This window comes from Malus sylvestris, chromosome 17, assembly GCF_916048215.2.
Source record: "Malus sylvestris chromosome 17, drMalSylv7.2, whole genome shotgun sequence".
Lineage (NCBI taxonomy): Eukaryota > Viridiplantae > Streptophyta > Magnoliopsida > Rosales > Rosaceae > Malus > Malus sylvestris.
Window position 1 is genome coordinate 4,620,939 of NC_062276.1, and position 27,081 is coordinate 4,648,019.

Here is a 27,081-nt window from a genome sequence, read left to right on the forward strand (position 1 = left end):
TTGATGGCTTTTAGTACTTTCTACATCTACTAGTTGGTACACTAAAAAAGCTCGGTATAATATAGTAATAAATTTGGAAATGTAATTTAATTTATAATGCAATTAAGCAATTAAGCCTAGTGTTTGTTGTCCTTGTGTATAAATTAATCGCCGGATAAAGTTAGCCGTTTGATGGCTTTTAGTACTCTCTACACTTGCTAGTTAGTACGCTAAAAAAGCTTGGTATAATATAGTAATAAATTTGGAAATGTAACTTAATTTATAATGCGATTACGCAATTAAGCCTAGTGTTTGTTGTCCTCATGTATAAATTAATCACTGGATAAAGTTAGCCGCTTGATGGCTTTTAGTACTCTCTACACCTGCTAGTTAGTACGCTGAAAAAGCTCGGTATAATATAGTAAATAATTTTAAAATGTAACTTAATTTATAATGCAAGACCTAGAGTATTCCGATTTGAAATTAAGCCTAGCCCTACGATTAGGCTGGGTCGGTCCATGACCTACAAAATAGGATTGATCCCCACTAAATGTTAATTAAAATACTACAAACGATTCTAATACACAAGAAGAGAGATTCAAAGTAAAGTACAAGAAGCGAACATATTACCCGTATAGTGACCAACTCACCTAATCCGCATTTACATTTTCATGCCCATTTAGGATGTTTGTCTAGTCTTTTAGAAGAAAATGAAGACTGTCCCTGAGCTGTAAGTGAAATGCAAGACTTGGATCTTGCTTTCTTGCACATTGATTCTTGTAACTTGTAATGAATTGTGGGCAAGTAGAGAGAGAAAGAGAGAGAGAGAGAGAGAGAGCGCCAAAGTCTCACATCTTAAATTGTTTTTTTAGAGAGCATTGCAAGCACATGGCCTAGAAGAGTACAGAGATTGAATCAAGTAGTGATCCCATCCACACTCACATGATCTACCATTTTTTGTGTGCATATATATGGCACAAAAGTTTTGCATATTCAATTCTTTTGTGTGCATCTCTGCAAGTGGGCGGGCAACTTCACTCCTCTCATGAACCTAAGGAAAAACATAAAAAAAGCCCATCCAAGCCAACAAGGTTCTTTGCTTTGCGAGATTCACGGATAGGGGGGAGGAGGGGGGGTCTATCGTACGTAGTCTTTCCCCATTTTACTCTTAATTATAGCGTATACTAAATTTTCATTATCATATAAATACGTACTGAGTTATTTGTGTATCTGTACTTTATACGTGTTTGTGCCCTAAAAAGTCGCTTATGAAGCTTACTGAAAGCCAAGCTTATAAGTCAAAGATTGGAGTTCTTAAAGCCTTGGATCTAGGATGTAACTAGATGTTTGAGTTTGAAATGCACTTTAAGCTGTGCAGTTGGACTGCTCTCTTCTGGGTCAAGGCAAAGGCATCTCTAGTTACTTGCAAAAGACGATTGATACATAGAGGGAAAGAAGTAAAAAATACGTTTGTCATGGTTTATCATGTATTATGTATCTGTCTTATTAGGGTAGTTCTCACACCAAGTGAGACCACAGAATTGAGTAGAATCAAAATATAAGAGGGTCCCATACTTTGTGAGAGGTGCCCTACGAATGACATGGTCGGGAGTTGGGACACTCTACACAAGTTTTATTTAAAAATTATTTAACTGTCTTAATCCTCACTACCAGCGTGTCTCACGCTGTGAACTTCATTTTCAATCACTATCCCCACAAAGTGGCCAAAACAATGTGGCAGAAAAAGGTCACCAAGATGAGGGGTTCTGTTCAAACTTTGTGGACTTCAAAGCAAAAGAATGGAAAAAAGAAGGAAAAAGGTAACATTTCTGCTCATCTGTTGCTGTATATTGATAGTTTTTCAAATGTAATACAGTTCCAAAAGACAGAAAATTCATATTTCAGGCAATAAGTTCCAAAAATGTATCAGTCAGCTGCAGTTTTGGAACCATATATGAATATATTTCCACATGGATAGTAAAATCCAGAAATTGGACAAAAAATTCCGGGGTTGCTACCTAAGCTGTAAAGAGAAGCTTTACCACTTGAAACTTCAAAAGCTGCTTTTGATGGAATCACTTCTCAGTTGGGCATCAGATCCATCAACAACTCCTGCTTATGTTCATTTCCAGGCCACCAGGACTTAAAATCAACATCACCATTTTCGATTGGACGGCTAAGATCAAATGCATCGCAGATGTCGGAAATCTGCTGCTTCAGCACTCTGGACTCTTCTGCACCTGTCTCGGGGTCTTTGCCGAAATGAACTCTCTTGTGGCCACCCAACGCTTGGCCTGTTGCGAACACCTTCAAGCAGATGGAGCACTTGTGACCCTTATTCTCAATAACTCTTTCCGTCTTCTCTTCTGCTGCTGAATTATCACTGCATTCAGGCTTGGCAAGCTTGCAACTGTACTCCATCTTCGAAAACTTGTTAATCGGAATTCTATCTTCATAATCCTCAATATTTACCAAAGAAGTGGTGCTGGTTGATTTGTGAACTCTTTGGTGGCCTCCAAGTGCCTGATATGTGCTGAAAACCTTGTTGCAAAGCCTGCACTTGTGCTCTCTTTTCTTCTGGGAATCAGCAAAGACTTCAGATTCAGTAGCGTAAAACTTGGGTTTATTGTTCAAACCCGACTTCATTGATCCGAATGCAGCTACATCCAATTCTACTTCCTTGATGATATCCAAATTCATTTCCATTTCAGCATCACACAACCCAAATACAGATTCCTCATCCAGTCTCGGCCTCTTATATCCTACACCCCTGAAGAACCTATCTTCCGTTTCGACATTCTTTTCCTCATCATTCGCAAACCCAGAATTATTTTCGCTAAATTCAAGTACTTTCTTCTCAACAGAGACATTCTTACCATCAGAAATGCAATCAACGAATTTCACAGTATCATCACAAACAGAAACACCACCCTTATTTCCCATGATCCAATTCTTTAAGCCTGGTGATTGAACCTCTAAAGACAAGGAATTATTATCCGAAGACTCAGTGACTGAACTAATTCGATCCCAATTGCTTCCACAACCAGATATGATCATCAAACAAATTGCCCCCTCTACTACTTCTTCCCCAAATTCAGTGACATACTTAGATTCATTAACACTGAAACTAGAAAAAGAACAACTTGAATTAGTAATCTTGTACCTCAATCTTTTCGATCTTTTCTTCCGAATCAGCCCCATTGTCTCACTGCTGTACTGACAGCAATCCACAGCAAGCTTCTTGCTTGAAGAAACAGTCTCCAATCCATCAGTTCCCCTAATACTTTTCGAGTGGCATCTGCTGTGAGTAGCTAAAGCTCTCAACGTTTCGAACTCTTTACCACAAACTTCGCAGGACTGCGCCTCCTTCCTCTCCCTCCCTGAGTGATGCCTCATGTGCCCGAACATCGCCCTCATCGAATGAAACCCTTTGCCACAAACCCTGCACCTGCAGACGAACTCTTTTTCTTCCCCCGCAGAAGCTTCAAACTTCGAGTGCCCTGAAAATTTCCAGGACTTTTTCGGGTTCACTCGTAATCCATAACCAGCGTGATCATCGTCTTCAACCTCAGAATGTGCTCTGCACATTTCGATATTTTTCTCAGTTTTAGCCGATTTCTTTGCTCCATGGCACCTCATGTGACCTCCCAAGACTCTGCCGCTCAAGAAGCTCTTTTTGCAGAGCTTGCACACATGCTCCATCGTCCTAACTAGAAAAGCAAACGAACCCAGATCCCAAAACCAAGAAGCACTCCAATTTTCCGAGAAAGTTTGAATCTTCCCACCGCATTCCAGAAAAACAAAAATCAGAAAAAAGCTCAAGAAACAGAGGATGCTGAAAACCCAGATCAGAGACGAAGCTTTCTTGCTTCTTTCAAAAGTGATTGGAGAAGAAGCACTTCTTCTGGGTTTTGTAGAATTTGTGGGCAAGAACAAGATCTGGGTCCCGAATCAAAACCTCTCTCTCTTGGGGAAGAAACGATTCAGATTTCAGGGTTTTGGTTTGAGCAGTAAGGTCTCTCTCTCTTGAGTGGTGCTTGAAGAAATGTAAATGTGGAAGCCAAAAGGCAAAGCAATATCTCCGTAACTGCAGCACTGACTGAGCGTATTGCCTTGCCAGTAGCTGGCAAGACTAGACACTACGAAAAAGAATGCAATGTTTAATGTTGGCAGCTTTCTGGCACTAATCCCCCTCTCTCTCTCTCCCTCTCTCTCTCTCTCTCTCTCTCTCTCTAAATGTTTAATGTTAGGAGCTTATGCCTCATTTGGAAAGGGAGAAAAAGAAACGATATCCTTGCATGAAAGCAAAGCTACAGTACGAGACTCCGACTTTTGTCCCACTTGCTCGTATATTTCAAGCTACCAATTTTGCTATTGCTACCACTATGCTCCAATTTGGCATGGACCTATCACCGGAAGTTGGAGAAATTCTTATGCCAACTTGCCGGATCACAGCACCCGTCCGCCGTAGACACAATCTTGCATCGAGGTCAGATGGATAACATCGTTCTAACTCAAATTCAAGAAGTTGAATGGATATGAATTTTCTTATTCATTACGAAAAAATCAAATTTTCTCTTAATAGAATATTATAATTATTGATAATCGCTTTCCTAACAAAATATGTTTATAAATAGAAATGATTTCCATACTTTTCTTTTCTTCATCTGTCTCATATTCTATATCGAGTTTTAAGATTCAACAAATCTTATGATAGTCAATATACAAAAATAAACAGAAAAAAAAATGTTTAGAGATAAAACGACTGTATGAAAGTTTCACCGCAATTTAAAATTTTACGGTAACACTTTGCAAAAAGTGGGTGACCAACTGAAGAGGGTAAAATGCCCAAAAGAACCCTTCATTTGTGGTGTTGCTTGGGGCGCAAGGCTCAAGAAGTGGGTGATCCTTCTTTCAGTGAGTTGTACACATTTTCTTTAGTATGGTAAAAAGCACTCGAGTCACAGTAAATTGAACACGTGTAGGTAGCTGGATGGTTAATTTTTTATTAACTTTTAAGGAAGTACATTAGCATGCATAAAGTTAATCATTTGGTCACGTCAACAAGATTTTGACATTTAACCAAACTCTTGACCCTCAATTCTTTGTGCATGCCATCAATTTGGACACTACATTTCAAATCCTTGATCTGTTTTTTCTTTCATTGGGAAAACATTCTCGCATGCTTCTTTTCTTTTCGTTGGTATATAGATTGAATAAATAAAAAGAAAATTAAGCGGACAAAAATAAAGGGATGAAAACAAAAACAAAAAGTGTGAGAAAATTTTATCTTTTACATCTGTCATAATTATAAACTTTTTTATATTATAAAAGGTGCTAAGAGCATATTCAAAGAAGTTAGCAATTTTTATTTTATTTTTTAAAGTGTTCTTAACTAAGCCATTAAGCACTTTAAAATATTAATATCTTAACTTTACCTTATTTTATGGAACCCACCAATTCCCTCTAACATTTAACTCACTATCGCTTATTGTTTGTTAAAAAAAATCTACAAATGATTTGGATGCTAATTTAATATAGAAAAATGCTAATGGAACCATACTTTATAAACTACATAATATGACGGTTGATGATTAAAATTTATTTTCAATAATTCAATAAAAAAAATACAACCATCAACCATCATATCAAATATGATTTAAAAAGATAGTCTCCGTAACATAACCCTTTAATATAAAACATGTGTATTCAATTGAGAATTTTGATAGATTTTGATGGATTTTTATAGAGTTTAATTGATTTGTAGAGATTCCATATAAAATTTTGATTCAATTCCCTCGAAATCTCATGGGGAGATGTGAGATTTCTGGATACTTAAAATATACAACAAAATCTCTCCAATTCCTTCTAATTTTTCAACACTCTCTAATTCTTTAAAATCAATTTCTAATTAAATATACCTGAAATGTTATAAACTTCTTTAAAATCCTAACTGAATACACCCGGATTTCTAAGGATTTTAATAAATTATTTTAAAATTCTAATTGAATGCACCTTGAATTTCAGAAAATCACTTAAAATCCTGATTGATTATCCTAGATTCATTAAAATAATTAAAATCCCTCAAAATCTCAATTGAATACATCCCTTTATAAATGCGGGGATTTTGGGATTGCTGTAGATTCTGAGAAAGCTTACTAGAGAAGTTTGGACAAGTATTTAATTCATGTAAAGTATATTAAATACAAATAATTGATCCAAAAAAATATTTAAAAAATAATAATAATATTTAAAAGGATTGAGAGAGATGGTAGTATCAAATAAGAGAGAACACTGGGAAAACGAACACAAAACATAAAGCGAATTAACCTCATCACAGATGAATACAACACTTCCAAAATGATAACAGAGTAGAATTCTTCGTAACGAACTTTTGATTCGATTGCTTCGACTGAAAACCGTTTCTTTTATGTTACCGTTCTCACGGGACTCATCCTGACAAGGGAAAGCAGTATTTTCGTCTCACGGAAGAACACAGGTAACGTAATTCTACCCTGTTCACTAAAGGAAGGAGTTTCCCGGCCACGGTTATCCCTTTGACTGGCTCGCGGAGGACATCCATCATGTACTAGAAGCCTACATCTGTAGCTGCCTTCTTCCAAGAAGTGAAAAGAATACTACTTTCACTTTTGAAGGGCTAACCATTTATCGCCAACTCGAAAATCCTTCTTCAGGGTTCTCGAAATCATGAACAAAAGGCTCCAAGGAGTTCATACAGCCCAAAGCTGGCTTGAATGAAGCAACAGTACAAGGAGTTAGTAACCGTACTGTAGTTCATCGCCGACCTTTGCCATCTTATTATCTAACTGTGTTGATGCAGGTCAATCAAGATACTTCGTGTAATTAAATAGGCAAGGAGTTGTTCTACGCTGCAGTCTCTTGCATCCTTCTCCCCAGTAAGTTGACAACATAATTCAACTTCCTTGCTGATGCTCATATGATGTGCAAGAATCATCTTCAATATCATAATCCTCTCTGTTACTGCTAGGAGTTTTATCCAGAACGCAAGTTTCAGCAGCACCACAATCACCAAGGGGATTCTCAGCATGAGATTCTGGGCCATCATCTATATCGCCTGCATCCTCGTCCGTAATTCCAGCACAACCAACGACATCGGCATTATCATTACAACCATCTACGTCATCAGCATCCTCAATTTGTTCATTGAAACTGTCAAAATGTTCTACCTGATTATAGGCAGGAGCATCTAGATTTACAGGAGATTCCACCATTGCGTCCTCGTCATCATCGACCACTCCAAGTTCAAATTTTTGCCACTCATCATCATCGCTATCAATGTTTAGAGGGTCAAACCTATTCTGCTCAGCACGTTGACGGAGCATGAAAACATTGAAATAATAGCTGACAAGGTCTTTATGCGGTCGCAAAGGAAAAGCCACTGAAAGATGGTGCCAGAAGTTCTTACCCAGTGATGCAGGGTTAGAACGGATGGCATCATGGAAGGCATGTTCTTCATCTTTAGTCCATTTATCTGCAACCTCCTCTCCCATTTCATAAAATCCCAACTCTTCAAATAGGCACTCTCCAAGGTCTTTCCTTAATTTCTCTCTTGCTTCCAGGACATGCTGTCTCACACATCTAACAGAACCTGCATCAGCACACATACAGTGGTTTCTAGCTGCCGTATCTTCACATAAATAGTTTTCAGATGCTTCAAGATCAGGCATAGAAATGATACAGGTACCCATCAGCTTCACCTCATCGACACCAAGGCCCTGGCTGGAAGCATATGAAAGTTCATGCTGAGGATCCAATTTCTCCAGATGATCTGAAGTGTGTGAACCCTCATGGCCCCATTCTGGAACATGAGCTTGATGCTGAGGTCCGATAGAAACTAGCTTTTGAGGAGGATAATCAACAGGAGATAAGCAGATATCATTAGAATGAAGTAAAGCCCTCCGATGGTTTGCAGGTGCAAAAAATTCTGGGAATAATGACAGATGCCCTGCTGCCTCAGGTCTTACATGAGCTTCAAACAAACTGTTGTTGGCCAACCAAAATCGAGAGAAGCTTCCAGAAGCACCATTTTCAAGTTCTCTATAGGTCTCATTTGAGATTTCAGTTCCCAAGTCACTTGCAAACCCTCCTTCATCTGGACATGTACTAAAACTCCCGTCACCTTCACCATCTTCATATAGTAATTACATCAGCTATAGGATCAAACTAAATATCTACAGAAAATACCCAGCTAACAAAAACATGCATTAGCCCTTGTAAACATTATATCAACTCACAATAGATAGCACTAACTTGCATCAGAGTATAAAAAACTGATGCCATTATTTCATTTTGAAGGTCAGGTTGTGTTAATGGTCCAGATTAAACTCTAAATTGCAATTCCAGATCCATGGAGCATGTTATACATCTACATCTTCTAAAGTTTCCGCCAACCATTATATGCACAACTTGGAAATCGAATAATTAGTGACTAATTGACCATCCAACTATTTGGTACCTGAAATTTGAAATTTCTGGGGGCCGCTACTAAAAGGAAAAGTATCCACAATTGGAGCAGACTCATTTGCGTATTCCAATTGTCTTGGGTGCTTCCAAGCAACCTCATAAGAATCCTCACCATGAAAAGGCCGTTTGTTTGTCATTTTCTCCTGCAAAGTGAAATCACATTTGAAGTGGAGCATTGAATATGCAACACAGCATTTTTCCTAATCTAAAACTCCCACCCAAAGCAGAAAGCAGCAAATAAAGATTTCAGAAACGAGAACAAAATAACAATCTTCATGAAACTAAGCCCTCCAAATGACTTGACTTAATCAACACTGTTCGTGCTTTCTCAATAAATATGGACGCCGAATTTGAAACAAAAACCGCATCAAGTACGAAAAACTATGGGCATAACACATTGAATACCACCTACTTCCCAACAAGCATCCATCTAGCTTCAGAAAAAAATTGTCTGTGAAGTTGAAGCTACTTATATCGACTAATTAGATCGTCGCTTAGTATTCAATTCTTTCATTTTTCCTTTCGATAAGTGACAGTGACACATATTCCTTAAAAAAGAACATACGATGTTAACTTCAAAACATCTACTTTTGCATCATTTTTTGCACTAAGAGCATACAAATATAGTCTACCAGTCAAACAATTATCTAAAATACACAGTAATTTATTTAAAAAAAATAAAATTTAAATGATTAATACTACTGAGCTTAGCTAAAGGAACTGATCCTTACCTGAAAATATGGAGTTCCAGCAACTGACAAAAGCACCAAATAATCAGCTTCTCAAACGTCAAAACCCAAAAATTACTACAATTTTAATTTTAAATACTAACTTACGAGCAATTACAGACAAAAACAATATAAACTTGGAAACTTCAAAAACCTAAAACTTTCTCAAATTTTCAGATAAATCTGGAAACTTTTGAACCACCCATAACAACTGGGACAGCGAAGAACTATCAGCGAACAATTTTTTCACAGATCAGGGAAAAACCCTTTTTCGGATAGAAAACTTTTCTGGAAAATTCAAAACCCTAACCCTAGAATCGGATTGGAGGCACGGCGAGGAATGAAATTGGGATCAACAGGTAGGAAAAAGATCGAATCGAACGATTGGAATCTCGAATTGAAGATCGGAGATAGAAATTTGATCGAATCGGAATGAAAGAGATTGGGGATCGGATGAAATTTTGGCGCTGGCGGGTTTTATAGCCATTTGTGGGTTTTTTCGGTGGCGGCCCGAGGATGGAAACTTTGTTGATGCGAAATTACTGAAAGAGGTAAGGATCTTAGTTAAAATTACGGCGGATGCCCCTCTGTGCCTCTGGATACGCAGGGATGAGCACCAAAAAGATTCTGTCAGGTAATCGTCAGAGAATATTCGCAGCGACTGGCTTCTAGACACGTCCCTGTCCAGAGAACGGTTTCCTAACAACACGTCGTTCTGTTTATAAAATATTAAAAACGGTGGCGTGTTCTCACATTTTTAATTGAAATCAATCGTTTAATTAGGGGTGGCGTGCCCAATCAGTATTATAGTATGGTGGTATTGCTTTTCATTTGGAAGTGATAAATCTTAGGTTTGAATATCGGAGATGGCGAATTTGACACCAGATTAGGTTGTCCATTATATGGCTTAACCGAACTCTACCTCCTTTTACTGTAAAAATATTGATGTACTAAAAAAAAAAGGGTAGGCATGGAGAGATTTTATGTGTGCCAAAAATACGACAATATGTATTTTCTACAAAGTTGAAGCAAAATTCTAAGATTATTGACTTTATTTTTGAGATACATCAATTTCAACTAATTCGTCCTTATGAATTATTAGTTGAAAATACTACAAACATCAACTTGGTATTTGGATTACATTGTTATATTTATGTTATTTTTACGTGTTGATCAACATGTGAATTTACACGAACACGACAAAAATATAAATAAGTTAATCCGAATATCATCTCTCTACATAGAGCACTGCATGCATGTCCAATCAAAATCGCGCGAGAGAGAGATAGATGTATAGGAATGTGCATATAAAACACAAAACTACATAAATAACATAACCAAAAGGTATTGAACCATCAATTCACTAGGAAAACTGTTAGGGATCAAATACAAATTATTTGCACAATATGAGAGATGTGAGACATACTTGTATTGTTAGACCTTATTTATGTCGAACTAAAAAAACTACACCAATTTACCAAGTTTTGTGAGGCAAATTATTAGGTGTTGGGCAAACCCTTTGTAATCATCATATGCTTAATATTGTTCTGTTAGGTATCTGGTAGCACGTCTTATCAAACATCGACGATGGCTGAGCTCTGCAGAGCCACTAAAGATTTCTCCCAGGAAATGTTCACTGGAGGCGGGAGATCCGATCTGGCCTACATGGGACTACTTTCCAATGGCATGAGTGTAGCTAGCTGTCAACAAGTGTTGCACTTTAGGGTTCCCTGACGTGCGAGCAAGAGCAATTCGCGCCGAAGAAACACTTGGTAAGGTACAGTACAACACAATGTTGCACGCCTAGGCGGTTTTGGAGGCGGGGTAGGAGTGATAACGCCTCTGCCCAATGGGAGTGGGCGAAAACTCACCGAGGCGTGGTCGAGGCGAGTCTAGGCCGCTGAGGCGCGCCTAAGGGCGGTTGGCGGGTGTTCCCAGATCCATCTGCGACCCAAAATCGAAGTCAAATGCTCTGTTGTCTGGGTAAATCGAAGTCGAAGGCTCTGTCATCTGGGTTTAGGGTTGCAGGGTGTGCGGCATCTTCACGAGGAAGACAATCGCGAAGAAGGAGAGGGATTTTTTTAATTTTTTTTAAAGAGTTGGTCCAAAACGACGTCGTTTTGGCCAAGTCTTTAATTTTTTTTTTTAAATAACTTGGCCCCAAATAACTTCGTTTTGGTCAAATCTATTTTTCTTTTATTTTAAAAACCCCAAGAGTCCCTTGTTTCTCCTGTTTTTCTCAACAGTCCCTTATTATTTAAGGTCCCATAAGGCTTCGCCTCACGGCTAGGCGGGACTATCCATGGAACGCCTTGCCCACGCCTCCGCCTTTTAATATGTTGGTACAACACCCAAATGCCATCAAGCTTTTGGGGCACTGCCAGTGGAACTCAACTCACCATCTGTTTTACAAGTACTACGATGGCGATCTTTATAGTTGGCTGCACGATAAATCGAGGCTTTGGGCTATCTCCTTGTGGGAATTGGTTGCAACCAAATTACATTACTTTCTTTCGATCGCCTTGATTTGCGTCCATGAAGTATATCACTGACAGAGGCCTCCCATGAAAGAAGTTGTTCAAATGTTAAAAGAAAATTCGATAATGCACATCAAAGTCCTATTTCTGCTTTGATTTGCTTCCTTTTCCTTGTAATCTTGTGGTTGAAACGTATTGTGAAATTAATGATGTTTCCAGCCGGGCAATTTCTTGTTTCAGAATCTCACCAAATATAACTGCATTGGTCTTGTTCACGTAGTGTGAAATGAATATTAGGCAGCTCCATGCACAGAAATGTTTCCGAGTTATTTCCCTTGTCTACCTTTTACAAGTTTTACAAGTAAAAATCTTCATACGCAGACCTACTTGCAACAGACCAATTGAATTTTATCGTTGTTTCCATGAATGAACATAGAATTCATGTCTCTGCGTGAATGGACATATATAGACTTGTTCATTCGTGCGTGTGCGCGTGCATGTGTGCGTGAGAAAGAGAGAGAGCAAATTGGAAATCTTTCTCGCCATCTCTCCCGCTGTGTTTGCATCGGTGAAAACCAGAGTTTACAGCCAAATGGCGGAAGGAAACATAAGTTTTGAGTAGCAGGATGCAAACATAGTTTATGCCTACTTTTGACATGGAAACCTCAGTTCAAGAAAAAAAATCTGTAATCTTCAATTCAAAGTGGTAGCAACACTCAATGAAAACAAAAAGGCATATTATTCGCGTATAACAAGTACCTGAGACAAATTGTTTATTCAGAAAAGAATAGAGGCCCTTCCGCAGCTTCAGCTTATGAAATCCTCTGATTGTCAATCTCTACGAGGGGAATGTGGTCTTCCGTAGGCCAATCTTCTCTTTCCTTTCGGAAACATTGTTTCAGCATAGGACATTTTCTGATGCATAGGTAAGATAGATGTTTCAACCCGTCTTTTGGCAAACATTGGAGCTTGCGGCAGTGGCTGATTTCTAGTTTTTCAAGGGCAGTCAGTTGCTGCAGCCCCTTATCAAGTGATGTGAGATTTGGAAATCCACATATGGAGAGAGAGGTAAGAGAGGTGGGCAGCATCCCCTCCTCTGGAAAACACTGCACATCAGACCGTTTTCCACCCATGATGCTAAGACATTTAAGGGACACCAGAGCTTTCAGCTTCCAATGCAATCGCTGCGCAATGAGTTTGTTGCAATCCCAAATATAGAGACAATTCAAGTTCAAGGGCAAACCCCCATCAGGAAATGACATGAGTTCTGGGCATCCGGATATTTCCAAGGTCTGAAGAGATAGGAGTTTGTTCATCCCCTTAGGCAGCGACTTCAACTTCATACAATCTGTTGCTTTAAATTGTGTCAGGTTCGGTGCTGGCAATCCTATATCGGGGAATGAAACCAAACTCGGACAATCCCATATTTCCAAGAGACTCAAACACTGAAGCTCATGGTTAGGTTCACCTGAAATGGAAAGTGATTTCAAACTCTTACAGCTTCGGATTTTGAGATTGTTTAATTTTGGGAAGATGTCGAATGGAAAGAACTCGAGGGAATCGCAGCTTCTCCATATGGACAAACTTTCAAGGGATGCATAGTAGCAGTCAGAAAGAATATCTAACTGTCCACATCCCTCAATTTCCAGGGCTTTCAGTGTACGGGGTAAGCTATCCCGAGGGAAGGATGCAAGAGAAGAACAGTTGGAGATAAATAACTCTTGAAGACAAGATGTCGCTTGCTTCAAGTTGCCAGGTATAGACTCCAGCACATGGCATCCTTCAATTCTGAGCCAACGCAGCTCAGCCGGCAGTTCTTTTAGTTGCCACATATCACAGTGTCCGAACTTCAAGCCGTGGATAGATGGTGCCCTTGGAAGTGAAGCCACCAGCTGCTGGCATTCAAAAATCCAAACTGATGTCAAAGATGGAAGATAGTTGGGTAAATCTCCTCTGAGCTTAGGACACCGTTGCAGATGGAGCTCCCGTAGACAAGGGAAAGCACCACCTTCGTCGCCACCTCCAAAACCAGACCATCCAAGCCACTCTGACATACCATCGAACTTCAAAATTTCTAGGGATCTAAATGGCTGATTTACTGAAGAACAAGTACCATAAAACTCAGAACCTACCATCCTTACCCCGTCAAACCCAGAGATGTAAAGCTCTTTGAGAGATGGTAACGTCCCAAGTGTTGGCAAAATGAAACACCCTTTACAATCTTCAAGATGTACAGTGACCATATTAGTGAAGGAATGATCCCCTAACCAACCTGGAAATCTTGTACCCCCATAATTTTCAATTGTGAGTTCTTTCAAGCTCAAATGAGGTTGGAGCCTTTCAAGTACATTTCTTTCATGATGTGAATCATCAGCATGACCAGCCCAACTGAAGACTAGCACATCAAGGTACTTCTTCTCCTGCATTTTGGCCTCCGAAGCATAATCTTTGTGGACAACATTTTGAAGCTTAGAAATAGAAAGTTTTCCTCGAAGATTACGGAGCTCACCCAACTCTCCAATGTTGCATTCGCTAGTTTCTCCAACAACAAAATCAGTTAATGTTTGTAGGCTCTTCAGCTTACTCATTTTTCTTGGCATCTCCTTTAGTTTGGTGTGACTAATGTCCAAATGGCGCAAGTTTATAAGTCTTCGCATGCTGGTTGGCAGCCCGGTAAGAGAGGAGCAACATGACAGAATTAATGTCTGCAATTGGTACAAGGTACTTACATTTTCAGGTAACCTCTGAATTGAAGTGTGAGAGAGGTCAAAGTACCGCAAAAGCTCAAATTTCCAATTGATTCAGGCAACTCCATGATGTTGTAATGTGATAGGCAGAGGGCTCGCAAGTATGGTAGCCTCGGTAACAGGTCATTTGTTACCTTGTCAGACAAATGGAATTGTCCATGCAGTGATTGACATGTTAGGGGGAGGAAAGTGCGCAATCGCTTCGCATCATAGAACATCTTAAACTTCTCATCATGCATTGTTCTAGAAAATGTCAAATGACGAGTCTTGCTGATCAGAGTATCTGATTCAACATCATCCATCCTAAGACAAAACTTTCCGGACACACACTTCGCCAGATCATTAACAAGGTCATGCATAACAAAAAGTGATTTGTCGACACCAGATTGTTGAAAAAGTGACCTTGAAACGAGATCATGAAAACACTCTTCTCCCACATGTTCCATCCTCTTCTTTCCTTTGGGGGGTGGTAAAAGATCTGCTGCCATCCACAATAAGACCACTTCATCTCTTCTGAATTTATAACCTTTGGGGAATATTGAACAATAAGAAAAGCATTGCTTCAGATGTAATGGGAGATAATCGTAGCTCAATCCTAGAGCCGGAAGAATGTTACGTGTGTCATCTGACAAATCCCAGATCTCACTAGTAAGTATATTATTCCAATCCTCAGGATCTTGTTTTGATCGTAGAAGCCCCCCAAGCACTTTTGCAGCCAAAGCAAGCCCTTTGCACTTTTTCACAATTTCTCTACCCATCACTTGAAAGTTTGGTTGCTCTCTTGACTCTGGATTGCTGAAGGCATGCTTTGCAAACAACAACCAGCAATCTTGATCACTTAATTGCTTTAGAGAATAAGACGGAATAGTACCCATGATCGATGCAACATTTTCGCTACGTGTTGTGACAATCACCTTACTTCCATTCACCCCATTCATGAAAGGTTTCCTTAACTCAGCCCAATCAAGGTAGTCCTCATTCCAAACATCATCTAGAACAATCAGAAATTTCTTGGCCATCAATTGATCTTTCAGTTTAACTTGAAGCAAATTCAGATCATTAATGCCGCAATCCACTGAAGTGAATGTCTCAGAAATTGTTTTTGTTATACTCACAACATCAAACTCTTTTGACACGCAAACCCACGCCCTGAGATCGAAGTATTCCTGCACTCTGACATCATTATATACGAGCTGAGCAAGAGTGGTCTTCCCAATGCCTCCCATGCCCACCACCGGAATCACACAGATCTCATTTCTACAAACATCACCATTCGATAGCAGCAATCTAATAATGGCCTCTTTGTCCTCATCCCGGCCATAAACAGACTCTTCCACCAAAGATGTTGTAGGTGATCTTCTCGACGCACCATCCTTCATACCTTCTTTCAAGCCGAGAACAGACTTGCTACTCACTATAAATTCTAATCTTTCAAGAATCACCCGTATCTTGTGTTCTAATTCATTGTCAAATGCATTCAATGAAATACAGCTGAAGTTTCGTACCAAACTTTCACTGCTGCTTTCAGCTTCGGCTTCCATCTTTTTCTGCAAAGCGTCAGTGTTAGTCTCATCCAACATGTCCTCGGCATCATGGACAGCATCTCTAAGCTCATCAAGCCACTCTTCCACCGCTGAGTCAATAATCTGCTTGTCTTCGGCATAGCTGAGCACAGAATTGACAGAAAGCAAAGTGACCTTCAGCTTGCTCAGAAGTCTGCTGTCAAGTTTCTTTCCACGCACGAACTCCACAACTTCACGAGAGGCCAACAGACCAAATAACGTTTGAAGAGAAGCAGAGAGAAAAGCTCCACCTACCAATGTAGCAGCCATGCCAATATGATATCTTACTTGGAAGGAATTGACAAATGACGCGGGGAAAGCACCTGCAGCTACCAAATTAAACACTTTTTTAGATGAAAAGAGGGGAGAAAAAGGGCTTAAGACGACTACTCCCAATGAACTACTCAAGCATTACAAAGCTACTACTAAAACACAATGAATGCTTTTTGAAATGACACATTTCAATAAGTTATCTCAAAGTTGTCTTGAATGTATAGCATCTAATCATTTTCAAGTCCCTCCATCGAACCCTTCATTTAAGTCTTCATTGACCGCTAGTTTTCTGGCATCCTTCTCTGCGTATCCACGTATTTTATTTGAGCGTTCGTCGTCAAGAGACCAAATTTCAAATTAGGGACCGGAAGAGAAATGGAAAATTCTTATGCGGGTAAACTCCCATTTCACCTCCTAAACTATTATCCCAGTTAAAATTGATTTCTTAAACTAATTTTTTTAGTAAATTAACCCCTGAACTATTTAAAATCGAACAATTAACCCCTTGCCGTTAGATTCCGCCTACTATTAAGTCAAATTTAAGAGCAAATTAGTCTTTTCATCATCAATTGTTTCTTGTTAGTTATAACCATCAATGAAATAATGACATGTGGACACGAAATAATTTAAAAACTTATAGCATAATAAGAAACATAAAGAAACGAAACATTTACCTAATGGACCATTTCACATTGTCATTACACATTATTATATGTTTATATGTCATAATTTTATTAGTGGTTATAAATGACATGTAAGAAATGATGATAAAAAATCTAATTTGCCCTCAAATTTGACATAATAATAGTGAACGTAATCTTACGGCAATGAGTTAAGTAACTTATTTCAAATAGTTCGAGTTAATTTATCAAAAAAATAGTTAGGAAGTCAAATTTGAACTGAAGTAATAATTCTAAGAGATCAAACGGTACTTATCCTTTTATATGGGAAATGAAGAAAAAAAATATTCTTCACAATTTCCTAAAAAAGGGAAGCTTGCTAACTTTTTGTGGAAGCAAACATAATTCCATATAGATATTCAAATTACCCAGGGCCTTCATTTTTTCAGTTTCCTACACTACTGAAGTCTGGAAGCAAGGATTGTACCTTTAGATAACGAAATTCACCACGGCCTTGAGAAATTCCCGAGTCGACGATCCGGGTCGCCAAGGCTTTTCTGTACGGAGAAGGGGAGAGAGGACAGGGAAAAGGTGGAAGAAAGTAGAGAGGAAGAGAAAGATGAAAGATAAAAATAAGGTTTGTAATTTGTTCAGAAAATAAAGAGAGAGAGGGAGGCGGACTGGAGAGGAAGTTGTTGGATTCGAAGAAAGACCCTGACAAACGCGTCACGTACAGGTACACTGGAGTCAACAAGGTGCAGTACCTAGATTTTCTTTTTGGTAATTACTAGGAAACCATCATGCGGTTGTTGATCCGAATGATGTAAGACTCCATGATTATCTCCCACATTTCGTAAGAGGGTGGTGATCAAACGCTGATTTTTACTTCTCACGTATTTCTTTTTATTTCTGGTTATAGGGCCGACCTTGAGAAATTGGGGCTAGGCAAGCCTTCGAGTGGGGCCTTAAAGTTCTTTGACACTCAATTCATATCCAAATAAGAAAGATATGTAAACATTACTTAGATATTACACACCTCGCGTTTTTAGACGCAAATGTATTAATTAAGTTTACATAATCTAACTTTTCAACCAATTCTTTTTTCAATTGACAAAATAGCTAACTCATTCAATCTTTCTTGTGACATAGTTGATCAAAGATACGATTTGATCAACTTTAATTTTGAGATACTTCTTTTTGCAGAGACAACTGTAATTGGTATAATTAACAAAATTCAACATCGAAACTTTGAATTATCTTGAACCAAAACTAGTTAGGAAGCAAAAGTAACCAACCTTGTTAAGTGCACCCATAATCCATTTATCTTCTTGAAGGGATTTAACCACTTTATTAAGTGCATCCACAAGTTCGAATTTTATAATTGCAATATAGACACTTGACAAGAGAATACTCTGATTTCGCATAAACAATACGCATTAAAATAAACAAATCATAAACCCTAGAATTGAAAATCCTAATTATATTTACAAGCACATCACTCACAAGTCACAAATTAAATTATAGAAAAAGAAGCAGAAGAGAAGAGAAGCATTAATCGGGTACCTGACCTCTATAAGTTAGTGGGAAAGAACATATTCGCAGGTGCAGACTTGCTACTAGTATGTTATGCGTTAAATTCCCAAAAAATAAGTTGAATTGTTGATCCGAATGATGTAAGACTCCATGATTATCTCCCACATTTCGTAAGAGGGTGGTGATCAAACGCTGATTTTTACTTCTCACGTATTTCTTTTTATTTCTGGTTATAGGGCCGACCTTGAGAAATTGGGGCTAGGCAAGCCTTCGAGTGGGGCCTTAAAGTTCTTTGACACTCAATTCATATCCAAATAAGAAAGATATGTAAACATTACTTAGATATTACACACCTCGCGTTTTTAGACGCAAATGTATTAATTAAGTTTACATAATCTAACTTTTCAACCAATTCTTTTTTCAATTGACAAAATAGCTAACTCATTCAATCTTTCTTGTGACATAGTTGATCAAAGATACGATTTGATCAACTTTAATTTTGAGATACTTCTTTTTGCAGAGACAACTGTAATTGGTATAATTAACAAAATTCAACATCGAAACTTTGAATTATCTTGAACCAAAACTAGTTAGGAAGCAAAAGTAACCAACCTTGTTAAGTGCACCCATAATCCATTTATCTTCTTGAAGGGATTTAACCACTTTATTAAGTGCATCCACAAGTTCGAATTTTATAATTGCAATATAGACACTTGACAAGAGAATACTCTGATTTCGCATAAACAATACGCATTAAAATAAACAAATCATAAACCCTAGAATTGAAAATCCTAATTATATTTACAAGCACATCACTCACAAGTCACAAATTAAATTATAGAAAAAGAAGCAGAAGAGAAGAGAAGCATTAATCGGGTACCTGACCTCTATAAGTTAGTGGGAAAGAACATATTCGCAGGTGCAGACTTGCTACTAGTATGTTATGCGTTAAATTCCCAAAAAATAAGTTGAATTGTTGATCCGAATGATGTAAGACTCCATGATTATCTCCCACATTTCGTAAGAGGGTGGTGATCAAACGCTGATTTTTACTTCTCACGTATTTCTTTTTATTTCTGGTTATAGGGCCGACCTTGAGAAATTGGGGCTAGGCAAGCCTTCGAGTGGGGCCTTAAAGTTCTTTGACACTCAATTCATATCCAAATAAGAAAGATATGTAAACATTACTTAGATATTACACACCTCGCGTTTTTAGACGCAAATGTATTAATTAAGTTTACATAATCTAACTTTTCAACCAATTCTTTTTTCAATTGACAAAATAGCTAACTCATTCAATCTTTCTTGTGACATAGTTGATCAAAGATACGATTTGATCAACTTTAATTTTGAGATACTTCTTTTTGCAGAGACAACTGTAATTGGTATAATTAACAAAATTCAACATCGAAACTTTGAATTATCTTGAACCAAAACTAGTTAGGAAGCAAAAGTAACCAACCTTGTTAAGTGCACCCATAATCCATTTATCTTCTTGAAGGGATTTAACCACTTTATTAAGTGCATCCACAAGTTCGAATTTTATAATTGCAATATAGACACTTGACAAGAGAATACTCTGATTTCGCATAAACAATACGCATTAAAATAAACAAATCATAAACCCTAGAATTGAAAATCCTAATTATATTTACAAGCACATCACTCACAAGTCACAAATTAAATTATAGAAAAAGAAGCAGAAGAGAAGAGAAGCATTAATCGGGTACCTGACCTCTATAAGTTAGTGGGAAAGAACATATTCGCAGGTGCAGACTTGCTACTAGTATGTTATGCGTTAAATTCCCAAAAAATAAGTTGAATTGTTGATCCGAATGATGTAAGACTCCATGATTATCTCCCACATTTCGTAAGAGGGTGGTGATCAAACGCTGATTTTTACTTCTCACGTATTTCTTTTTATTTCTGGTTATAGGGCCGACCTTGAGAAATTGGGGCTAGGCAAGCCTTCGAGTGGGGCCTTAAAGTTCTTTGACACTCAATTCATATCCAAATAAGAAAGATATGTAAACATTACTTAGATATTACACACCTCGCGTTTTTAGACGCAAATGTATTAATTAAGTTTACATAATCTAACTTTTCAACCAATTCTTTTTTCAATTGACAAAATAGCTAACTCATTCAATCTTTCTTGTGACATAGTTGATCAAAGATACGATTTGATCAACTTTAATTTTGAGATACTTCTTTTTGCAGAGACAACTGTAATTGGTATAATTAACAAAATTCAACATCGAAACTTTGAATTATCTTGAACCAAAACTAGTTAGGAAGCAAAAGTAACCAACCTTGTTAAGTGCACCCATAATCCATTTATCTTCTTGAAGGGATTTAACCACTTTATTAAGTGCATCCACAAGTTCGAATTTTATAATTGCAATATAGACACTTGACAAGAGAATACTCTGATTTCGCATAAACAATACGCATTAAAATAAACAAATCATAAACCCTAGAATTGAAAATCCTAATTATATTTACAAGCACATCACTCACAAGTCACAAATTAAATTATAGAAAAAGAAGCAGAAGAGAAGAGAAGCATTAATCGGGTACCTGACCTCTATAAGTTAGTGGGAAAGAACATATTCGCAGGTGCAGACTTGCTACTAGTATGTTATGCGTTAAATTCCCAAAAAATAAGTTGAATTGTTGATCCGAATGATGTAAGACTCCATGATTATCTCCCACATTTCGTAAGAGGGTGGTGATCAAACGCTGATTTTTACTTCTCACGTATTTCTTTTTATTTCTGGTTATAGGGCCGACCTTGAGAAATTGGGGCTAGGCAAGCCTTCGAGTGGGGCCTTAAAGTTCTTTGACACTCAATTCATATCCAAATAAGAAAGATATGTAAACATTACTTAGATATTACACACCTCGCGTTTTTAGACGCAAATGTATTAATTAAGTTTACATAATCTAACTTTTCAACCAATTCTTTTTTCAATTGACAAAATAGCTAACTCATTCAATCTTTCTTGTGACATAGTTGATCAAAGATACGATTTGATCAACTTTAATTTTGAGATACTTCTTTTTGCAGAGACAACTGTAATTGGTATAATTAACAAAATTCAACATCGAAACTTTGAATTATCTTGAACCAAAACTAGTTAGGAAGCAAAAGTAACCAACCTTGTTAAGTGCACCCATAATCCATTTATCTTCTTGAAGGGATTTAACCACTTTATTAAGTGCATCCACAAGTTCGAATTTTATAATTGCAATATAGACACTTGACAAGAGAATACTCTGATTTCGCATAAACAATACGCATTAAAATAAACAAATCATAAACCCTAGAATTGAAAATCCTAATTATATTTACAAGCACATCACTCACAAGTCACAAATTAAATTATAGAAAAAGAAGCAGAAGAGAAGAGAAGCATTAATCGGGTACCTGACCTCTATAAGTTAGTGGGAAAGAACATATTCGCAGGTGCAGACTTGCTACTAGTATGTTATGCGTTAAATTCCCAAAAAATAAGTTGAATTGTTGCTGAAGTTTCACCCCACCCAAGACACTTTGTAAGCCAAGTTTCAAGACAATTATATGATTTTATATTTAAATATTTTATTTAAAATCAAACTCTAAAAATATATTTATATATATTATATAGATACACAAATATTTAAAAAGAATTTTTTTTGGGGCCACCCCACCCAAAACGCTGCACGACAAGTTCCAAAAAAATATTTATAATTTCATATTTAGATATTTTACTCAAACTGCAAAATTAAATATATAAATATAAATAGAAAATTATGATTGGCACTCCAAAATTCTCATTCTACATTCCAAATTTTCCATATTTGGAAAGAAAAATACAATTGTAAAGAGTGTAGGATGAGATTTTTGGAGTGTCAATAACATTTTCCTATATATAAAAATATATATATATTTGGGGGCTCTCTTGAAGTGGGGGCCCTAGGCGGGCGCCTACTCAAGCTACCTCAGGGCCGGCCCTGTCTGGTTGTTGAATTGAATAAATTAAAGAAGATTATGCAAAGAAAAAAAAATTAATAAGGGCTCTTTGTAAGACTGCACCATCAACAATGCCATATTTTTTTTCAAGTGTCGGTATTCAAGTGGTAGTGCACATGTCATAACATAAGCAGAGGAAATTATATATTTTTTAGTATCGCTCCACTTATTTTATCACACGTAGAATCAGTGACGGATCCAGAATTTTAACATCAATGATCCCAAATCAACAAAACAAAACAACGGGACTAAATCTAACATCAATTAAGAGTTTTCGGATTTTAATAATAAAAGCCTCTATAAATTAACAATAATAATATTTGTACACACGAAATTAATTCAAGAGAGAAGATTGCCAATTTGCTAATCCAAACTAATCCAAGAGAGAAGTTGATAAGTTAATCACTTAGTACTAAGATCTAATAGTATTCTTCTTCACTTGTAAGTGAGAGGTCTTAGGTTCGATTCTCGCTAAAAACGAATTTAAACCACATTATTGTTAGTTCATTATGAGGTTAAGTCCATCCCTCATTTTAATGTAAATAATATTGTTTGTTCATAAAAAAAAAAATTGATAGTGAGAGGTCTTAGGTTCGATTCTCGCTAAAAACGAATTTAAACCACATTATTGTTAGTTCATTATGAGGTTAAGTCCATCCCTCCTTTTAATGTAAATAATATCGTTTGTTCATAAAAAAAAAATTGATAAGTTGAAATGCATAGCAAATCAGTAATTATTCATATTAATTTGAGAACAATATGAAATTACTCATATCCTCTCACGGCTCTGCAGGCAAAAATCAACATCTTGGGAGGTTGGTGATGAAGACGATTGTGAGGATGACATTGCTAACAACTGTCGCTTGCTTTATTTTCTACAATATTTCTGTGCATCCTTTCAGATTTCTACCGGATTAGGATTATCTCTCCTCCTATTACCATCCCCTTCCATCATCTTCTCTCACACTCTTCTTTTTGTCCTTTTGTCTTATTCTCATATCTGCTATACTCATTTTGTGTACGTGTTGGTGCTTCACTGCCCAACGTTCTATGCCATAAAGCATTGATGACCTTATTGCCGTCCTATAAAATTTCCCTTTAGCTTTAGTGACATACGACAGTCACACAACACACTTGAAGCACTCTTCCACTTTATCCATCCAACTTGGATTCTATGATTGAGGTTTCCATCCAGTTCTCCCTTTTTTTGCAAGATAGATTAAAGATAGCGAAAGAGTTCGCTCATTGATACTTCTTGATTTTTAATCCTCAACCCTAACTCATTTGAACCTTCGTTCCTACTAAACTTGCACTCCATATACTCTGTATTTGACCTACTTAGGCGAAGACCTTTAGATTCCAACACTTCCCGCCAAAGGTTAAGCTTCGCATTTACTCCATCAAGAGTTTCATCTATCAACACTATCCCCTAATTTTTTTGGTTTTTGCAATTTTCAATTTTGTACCATTCCATATACATATTCTACCATTCTTCATGTCTCCATCTCTATCCAAAAATCTCAAAACCGAAAACGAATGATTACTGAACGGTCATAAGTCAATAGCTACAAACATACATACATAATACACAAGCATGTTTGATATTAGTTGGTGCAGGTGCATGGAAACAAGGAGGCTACAGTTGTGAAAAATACACTAATGAATTTCATTTAATCTTTCAACAACCCACTTCATGTCAGGCCTATATTGTGGTAAATTTATGACGCAATACCAAGCGATCTTAAAGTACTGCGATAAATGGTCTGCTGCAACCAATAGGATGGGGTTACTTGGATCAACAATGTAATTAGCCACCATCATTTTAACCCATTCCACCACGTCCATCTCTTGGGCGTCAAATGTTGTCAACTTACTCGGCCGCCTCCTGGTCGCAATCTCCAACATCAAAATGCCAAAGCTGTAGACATCACCCTTTGTTGTGGCCCTGTTAGATCCTGCCATGTACTCAGGAGGCATGTATCCTACAGAGCCATCTGGCTCCGTCGTCACATGCGTATGTGACGCCTCCATCCATCTAGCGAGCCCAAAATGAGCGATGTGGGGCTCAAAGTTGGAGTCTAGTATCACATTTTTCGACTTGATATCCCTGTGAATAATTGGGTTGTCCAAGCCATGCAGATAGGCAAGGCCGTCGGCGACACCTTTAACAATCCGAAACCTAGTCTCCCACGATGAGACAGCCCAACGCCGTGATTCTTCGTGCAGCCAACTGTAAAGATCGCTATTGGCGTAGTACTCGTAAAACAGAAGGTGAGTTGAGTTCCACTGGCAGTGCCCCAAAAGCTTGATAACATGTGGGTGCTGTACCTTACCAAGTGTTTCTTCTTCGGCGCGAATTGCTCGCACGTCAGGGAACCCTACGGCGTTACACTTCTTTACAGCTACACTCATGCCATTGGAAAGTAGGCCCCTGTAGACGAGATCGAAGCTCCCGCCTCCGATGATCATTTCCGGGGAGAAATCTTTCGTGGCTCGCCGGAGCTCAGCCACCATCGATGTTTGATAAGACATGCTAGTACCTAAAGAACAATAAGTCAACATATAATGCAAGGGATACAAATAGAAATATATGTATACACGTACATATATTACTACACCAAATCTGGATTGAGGAAGAAGCTCTGTCGACGTTAAAAGCTTGTTAAACCGCGTAATTTCATAGCCAGTGAAAAGCAAAGCGAAATTAGAGCTAAATTGCTGGGAATTTGCACTGAAATTGCATTTGTTTGTTTTATATTCCAAAAAGTTAAAATGGAATAAGATTTTAAAGGCCTAAGAAATAACAAAGAACCAACCACCGAAAATACATATAGAAAATGTTAGGAAGATCAAAATTTTTAAACTAAATTTGCAAATCAAATGATGTAGTTGTAGATGATTGGATTATTGATCAAGTATCGATTCATGTGCTTGTTTCTTATTGGTGACACATCATTTGATTTGCATGATTTAAAATTTTGGTCTTCCTAGCATTATTCATAAAAAAAAAAATGTTATTCTTAAAAACTAGGCTTATTTTTAGCTACGCCCACAAGAACTTCATTTTGATCTGATTTTGCCCATTGTAACTCAAAAGTCACCACGTTATTCCTTCAAACTCAAAATTTGTTCCATTTTGATTTGTGAACTCTTTCTTCTCCTAGAAACTTATAAATCGTCTCTTAAAGTATATGTGAGACCCAACACCCAATATGACTATTCATATGTGCAACAAATTTAATTATAAATCTCCATTATGCGTTAACATTCAACAAGAAGAGAATATTAAATTAAAAAAAATTGAAGAAATGGAAAAATAAAAAAAAGAAATTAATTAGCTTGATGCACCCAAATCACACTCACATAAGAAATTAACAAATCTAATGTAATGTGGAGCGAATTTTGATTTTTTTTACAGACAACTTTCAAGTTTCAGGAACAAAATGGAATCAAAATCGAGTTATAGGGGGCAAAGTAAAACTAACTTTGAGTTTCAGATAGTCAAATGGTAACTTTTGAATTATAAAAAATAAAATGAAATTAAAATTGAGTCACTTACGTACCTAAAAATAAGCCCAAAAACTATTGTACCATACTTTTAAAACCACCTTTTGTGGCAGCTGAGGTGGACATCTATATCAATGAAATATTCTAATTTATTTAATTAAAACACTAGAGAAACAAAAAATGAAAAACCTATCAAATCCCAACCCGAATTGGCGTCGAGGCCATGAATTGGTACCCCAATCGATACCATAATTGAAAACCAACAGAACAATCCGGTTAGATTCGAGTGACGGGGAGTCTTAAACGGGGAAGATTTTGGTGTATTGGAGAAGTAGAGGAAGGCTAAGGCGGCGGTGGAGGAGCGAAGCAGGTGGTGAGGAGCGGAGGAAGATGGGATTGGAGAGGCGGAGTAATCGGTGGGCCCTACCTTTAATTTTAAAATGGTACAAATGTGGTATACAAAATGTGATAAGTGTATTACTCATATTATATTACTCTTGCGTTCTTCTTTCACTATATTATTATAGGATAATTCTTGAGTACTTACAATTTAGTTTTGTCCAATGATAAATTAACACATGTTTATTATTTTATAAAGTAATGAACATGTCATTAATTTTTCTTGAACTTTAAAAAAATAAGGAACACATGACAATTTATTATTTGGCCAAAAACAATTAACAACCAACATGACCCGTTTACAAGGTCTAAACAATAACATGACAAGTTCTTGCATGATCATAACTTGACATAAAATGACACGACTTGTTAACGAGTCGAATCGCTATTGAATCACCTGTTAAAAACTCGCTAAGATAACGGGTTAACGCAACACGATCTATTAAAATAACGGGTATAACATAAAAACGACATGAATACGACAAACACGATCCTTTTTCTAGGTCTAATGAAGTGCAAAATTCAATAACTGGGGTATTTTGGTCATACGACCTACCTTATTCGGCTGCAACGGTTAGTAAATCAAATCCAACAGGGATATCGCCGTCTTCTCTCCCAATCACTTAATCCAAACGACCCAAAAAATTAGAAAAACTTAATCCAACGGTTCAAACACACAGAAATTTTAAAAGCTTTATCAGATGGTCCACATATAATCCCCAAAAAAACTAGCCGT

The 27,081-nt window shown here is 37.4% G+C and overlaps 5 protein-coding genes across 8 annotated transcripts; all 5 read right to left on the bottom strand.

The window, feature by feature from the left end:
- Positions 1–1,796: 1,796 nt before the first annotated feature.
- LOC126610018 (uncharacterized) lies at positions 1,797–4,197 on the bottom strand. Its single transcript, XM_050277986.1, has one exon. It carries the CDS (start codon positions 3,679–3,681, stop codon positions 2,062–2,064), a length of 1,620 nt encoding a protein of 539 aa, XP_050133943.1. The 5' UTR covers positions 3,682–4,197; the 3' UTR covers positions 1,797–2,061.
- A 1,995-nt stretch (positions 4,198–6,192) lies between these two features.
- LOC126611642 (uncharacterized) lies at positions 6,193–9,882 on the bottom strand. 3 transcript variants are annotated; one of them, XM_050280008.1, is made up of 3 exons: positions 9,216–9,882; positions 8,477–8,627; positions 6,193–8,149 (listed from the first exon to the last, which is right to left on the bottom strand). In XM_050280008.1, the coding sequence occupies exons 2-3, from the start codon at positions 8,619–8,621 to the stop codon at positions 6,915–6,917; spliced, it is 1,380 nt and encodes a 459-aa protein (XP_050135965.1). In that variant the 5' UTR covers positions 8,622–8,627; positions 9,216–9,882; the 3' UTR covers positions 6,193–6,914. The 3 variants fall into 3 exon arrangements, with proteins under 3 accessions (XP_050135965.1, XP_050135963.1, XP_050135962.1); XM_050280006.1 differs by lacking the exon at positions 9,216–9,882 and having other exon boundaries at positions 6,193–8,113; positions 8,477–9,188; XM_050280005.1 differs by lacking the exon at positions 9,216–9,882 and having other exon boundaries at positions 8,477–9,187.
- A 2,456-nt stretch (positions 9,883–12,338) lies between these two features.
- On the bottom strand, positions 12,339–17,714 carry LOC126612620 (putative disease resistance RPP13-like protein 1). Of its 2 annotated transcripts, none has more exons than XM_050281085.1 (2): positions 17,379–17,714; positions 12,339–16,327 (listed from the first exon to the last, which is right to left on the bottom strand). In XM_050281085.1, the coding sequence occupies exon 2, from the start codon at positions 16,266–16,268 to the stop codon at positions 14,415–14,417; it is 1,854 nt and encodes a 617-aa protein (XP_050137042.1). In that variant the 5' UTR covers positions 16,269–16,327; positions 17,379–17,714; the 3' UTR covers positions 12,339–14,414. The 2 variants fall into 2 exon arrangements, with proteins under 2 accessions (XP_050137042.1, XP_050137041.1); XM_050281084.1 differs by having other exon boundaries at positions 12,339–16,321; positions 17,379–17,713.
- LOC126610699 (putative disease resistance protein At3g14460) lies at positions 12,502–14,277 on the bottom strand. The gene has a single exon (XM_050278811.1). The coding sequence runs from the start codon at positions 14,275–14,277 to the stop codon at positions 12,502–12,504; it is 1,776 nt and encodes a 591-aa protein (XP_050134768.1).
- A 353-nt stretch (positions 17,715–18,067) lies between the features above and the next one.
- Positions 18,068–24,953, bottom strand: LOC126610701 (phytosulfokine receptor 1-like). The gene is made up of 8 exons (XM_050278812.1): positions 24,172–24,953; positions 24,021–24,075; positions 21,587–21,703; positions 20,737–20,853; positions 19,887–20,003; positions 19,037–19,153; positions 18,187–18,303; positions 18,068–18,100 (listed from the first exon to the last, which is right to left on the bottom strand). Exons 1-8 carry the CDS (start codon positions 24,951–24,953, stop codon positions 18,068–18,070), a joined length of 1,455 nt encoding a protein of 484 aa, XP_050134769.1.
- Positions 24,954–27,081: the final 2,128 nt, after the last annotated feature.

Coding starts and splice junctions, on each gene's coding strand:
- LOC126610018 (XM_050277986.1), bottom strand. CDS start 3,681: ATGGAGCATGTGTGCAAGCTCTGCAAAAAGAGCTTCTTGAGCGGCAGA.
- LOC126611642 (XM_050280005.1), bottom strand. CDS start 8,660: ATGCTCCACTTCAAATGTGATTTCACTTTGCAGGAGAAAATGACAAAC. Junction 8,150..8,476: donor CCAGAAATTTCAAATTTCAG/GTACCAAATAGT, acceptor TACTATATGAAG/ATGGTGAAGGTGACGGGAGT.
- LOC126610699 (XM_050278811.1), bottom strand. CDS start 14,277: ATGAGTAAGCTGAAGAGCCTACAAACATTAACTGATTTTGTTGTTGGA.
- LOC126612620 (XM_050281085.1), bottom strand. CDS start 16,268: ATGGCTGCTACATTGGTAGGTGGAGCTTTTCTCTCTGCTTCTCTTCAA.
- LOC126610701 (XM_050278812.1), bottom strand. CDS start 24,953: ATGGTGGCTGAGCTCCGGCGAGCCACGAAAGATTTCTCCCCGGAAATG. Junction 24,076..24,171: donor CAGTACTTTAAGATCGCTTG/GTATTGCGTCAT, acceptor TCACAACTGTAG/CCTCCTTGTTTCCATGCACC. Junction 21,704..24,020: donor CAAACATGCTTGTGTATTAT/GTATGTATGTTT, acceptor ATGCGAAATCAG/AGTATTCTCTTGTCAAGTGT.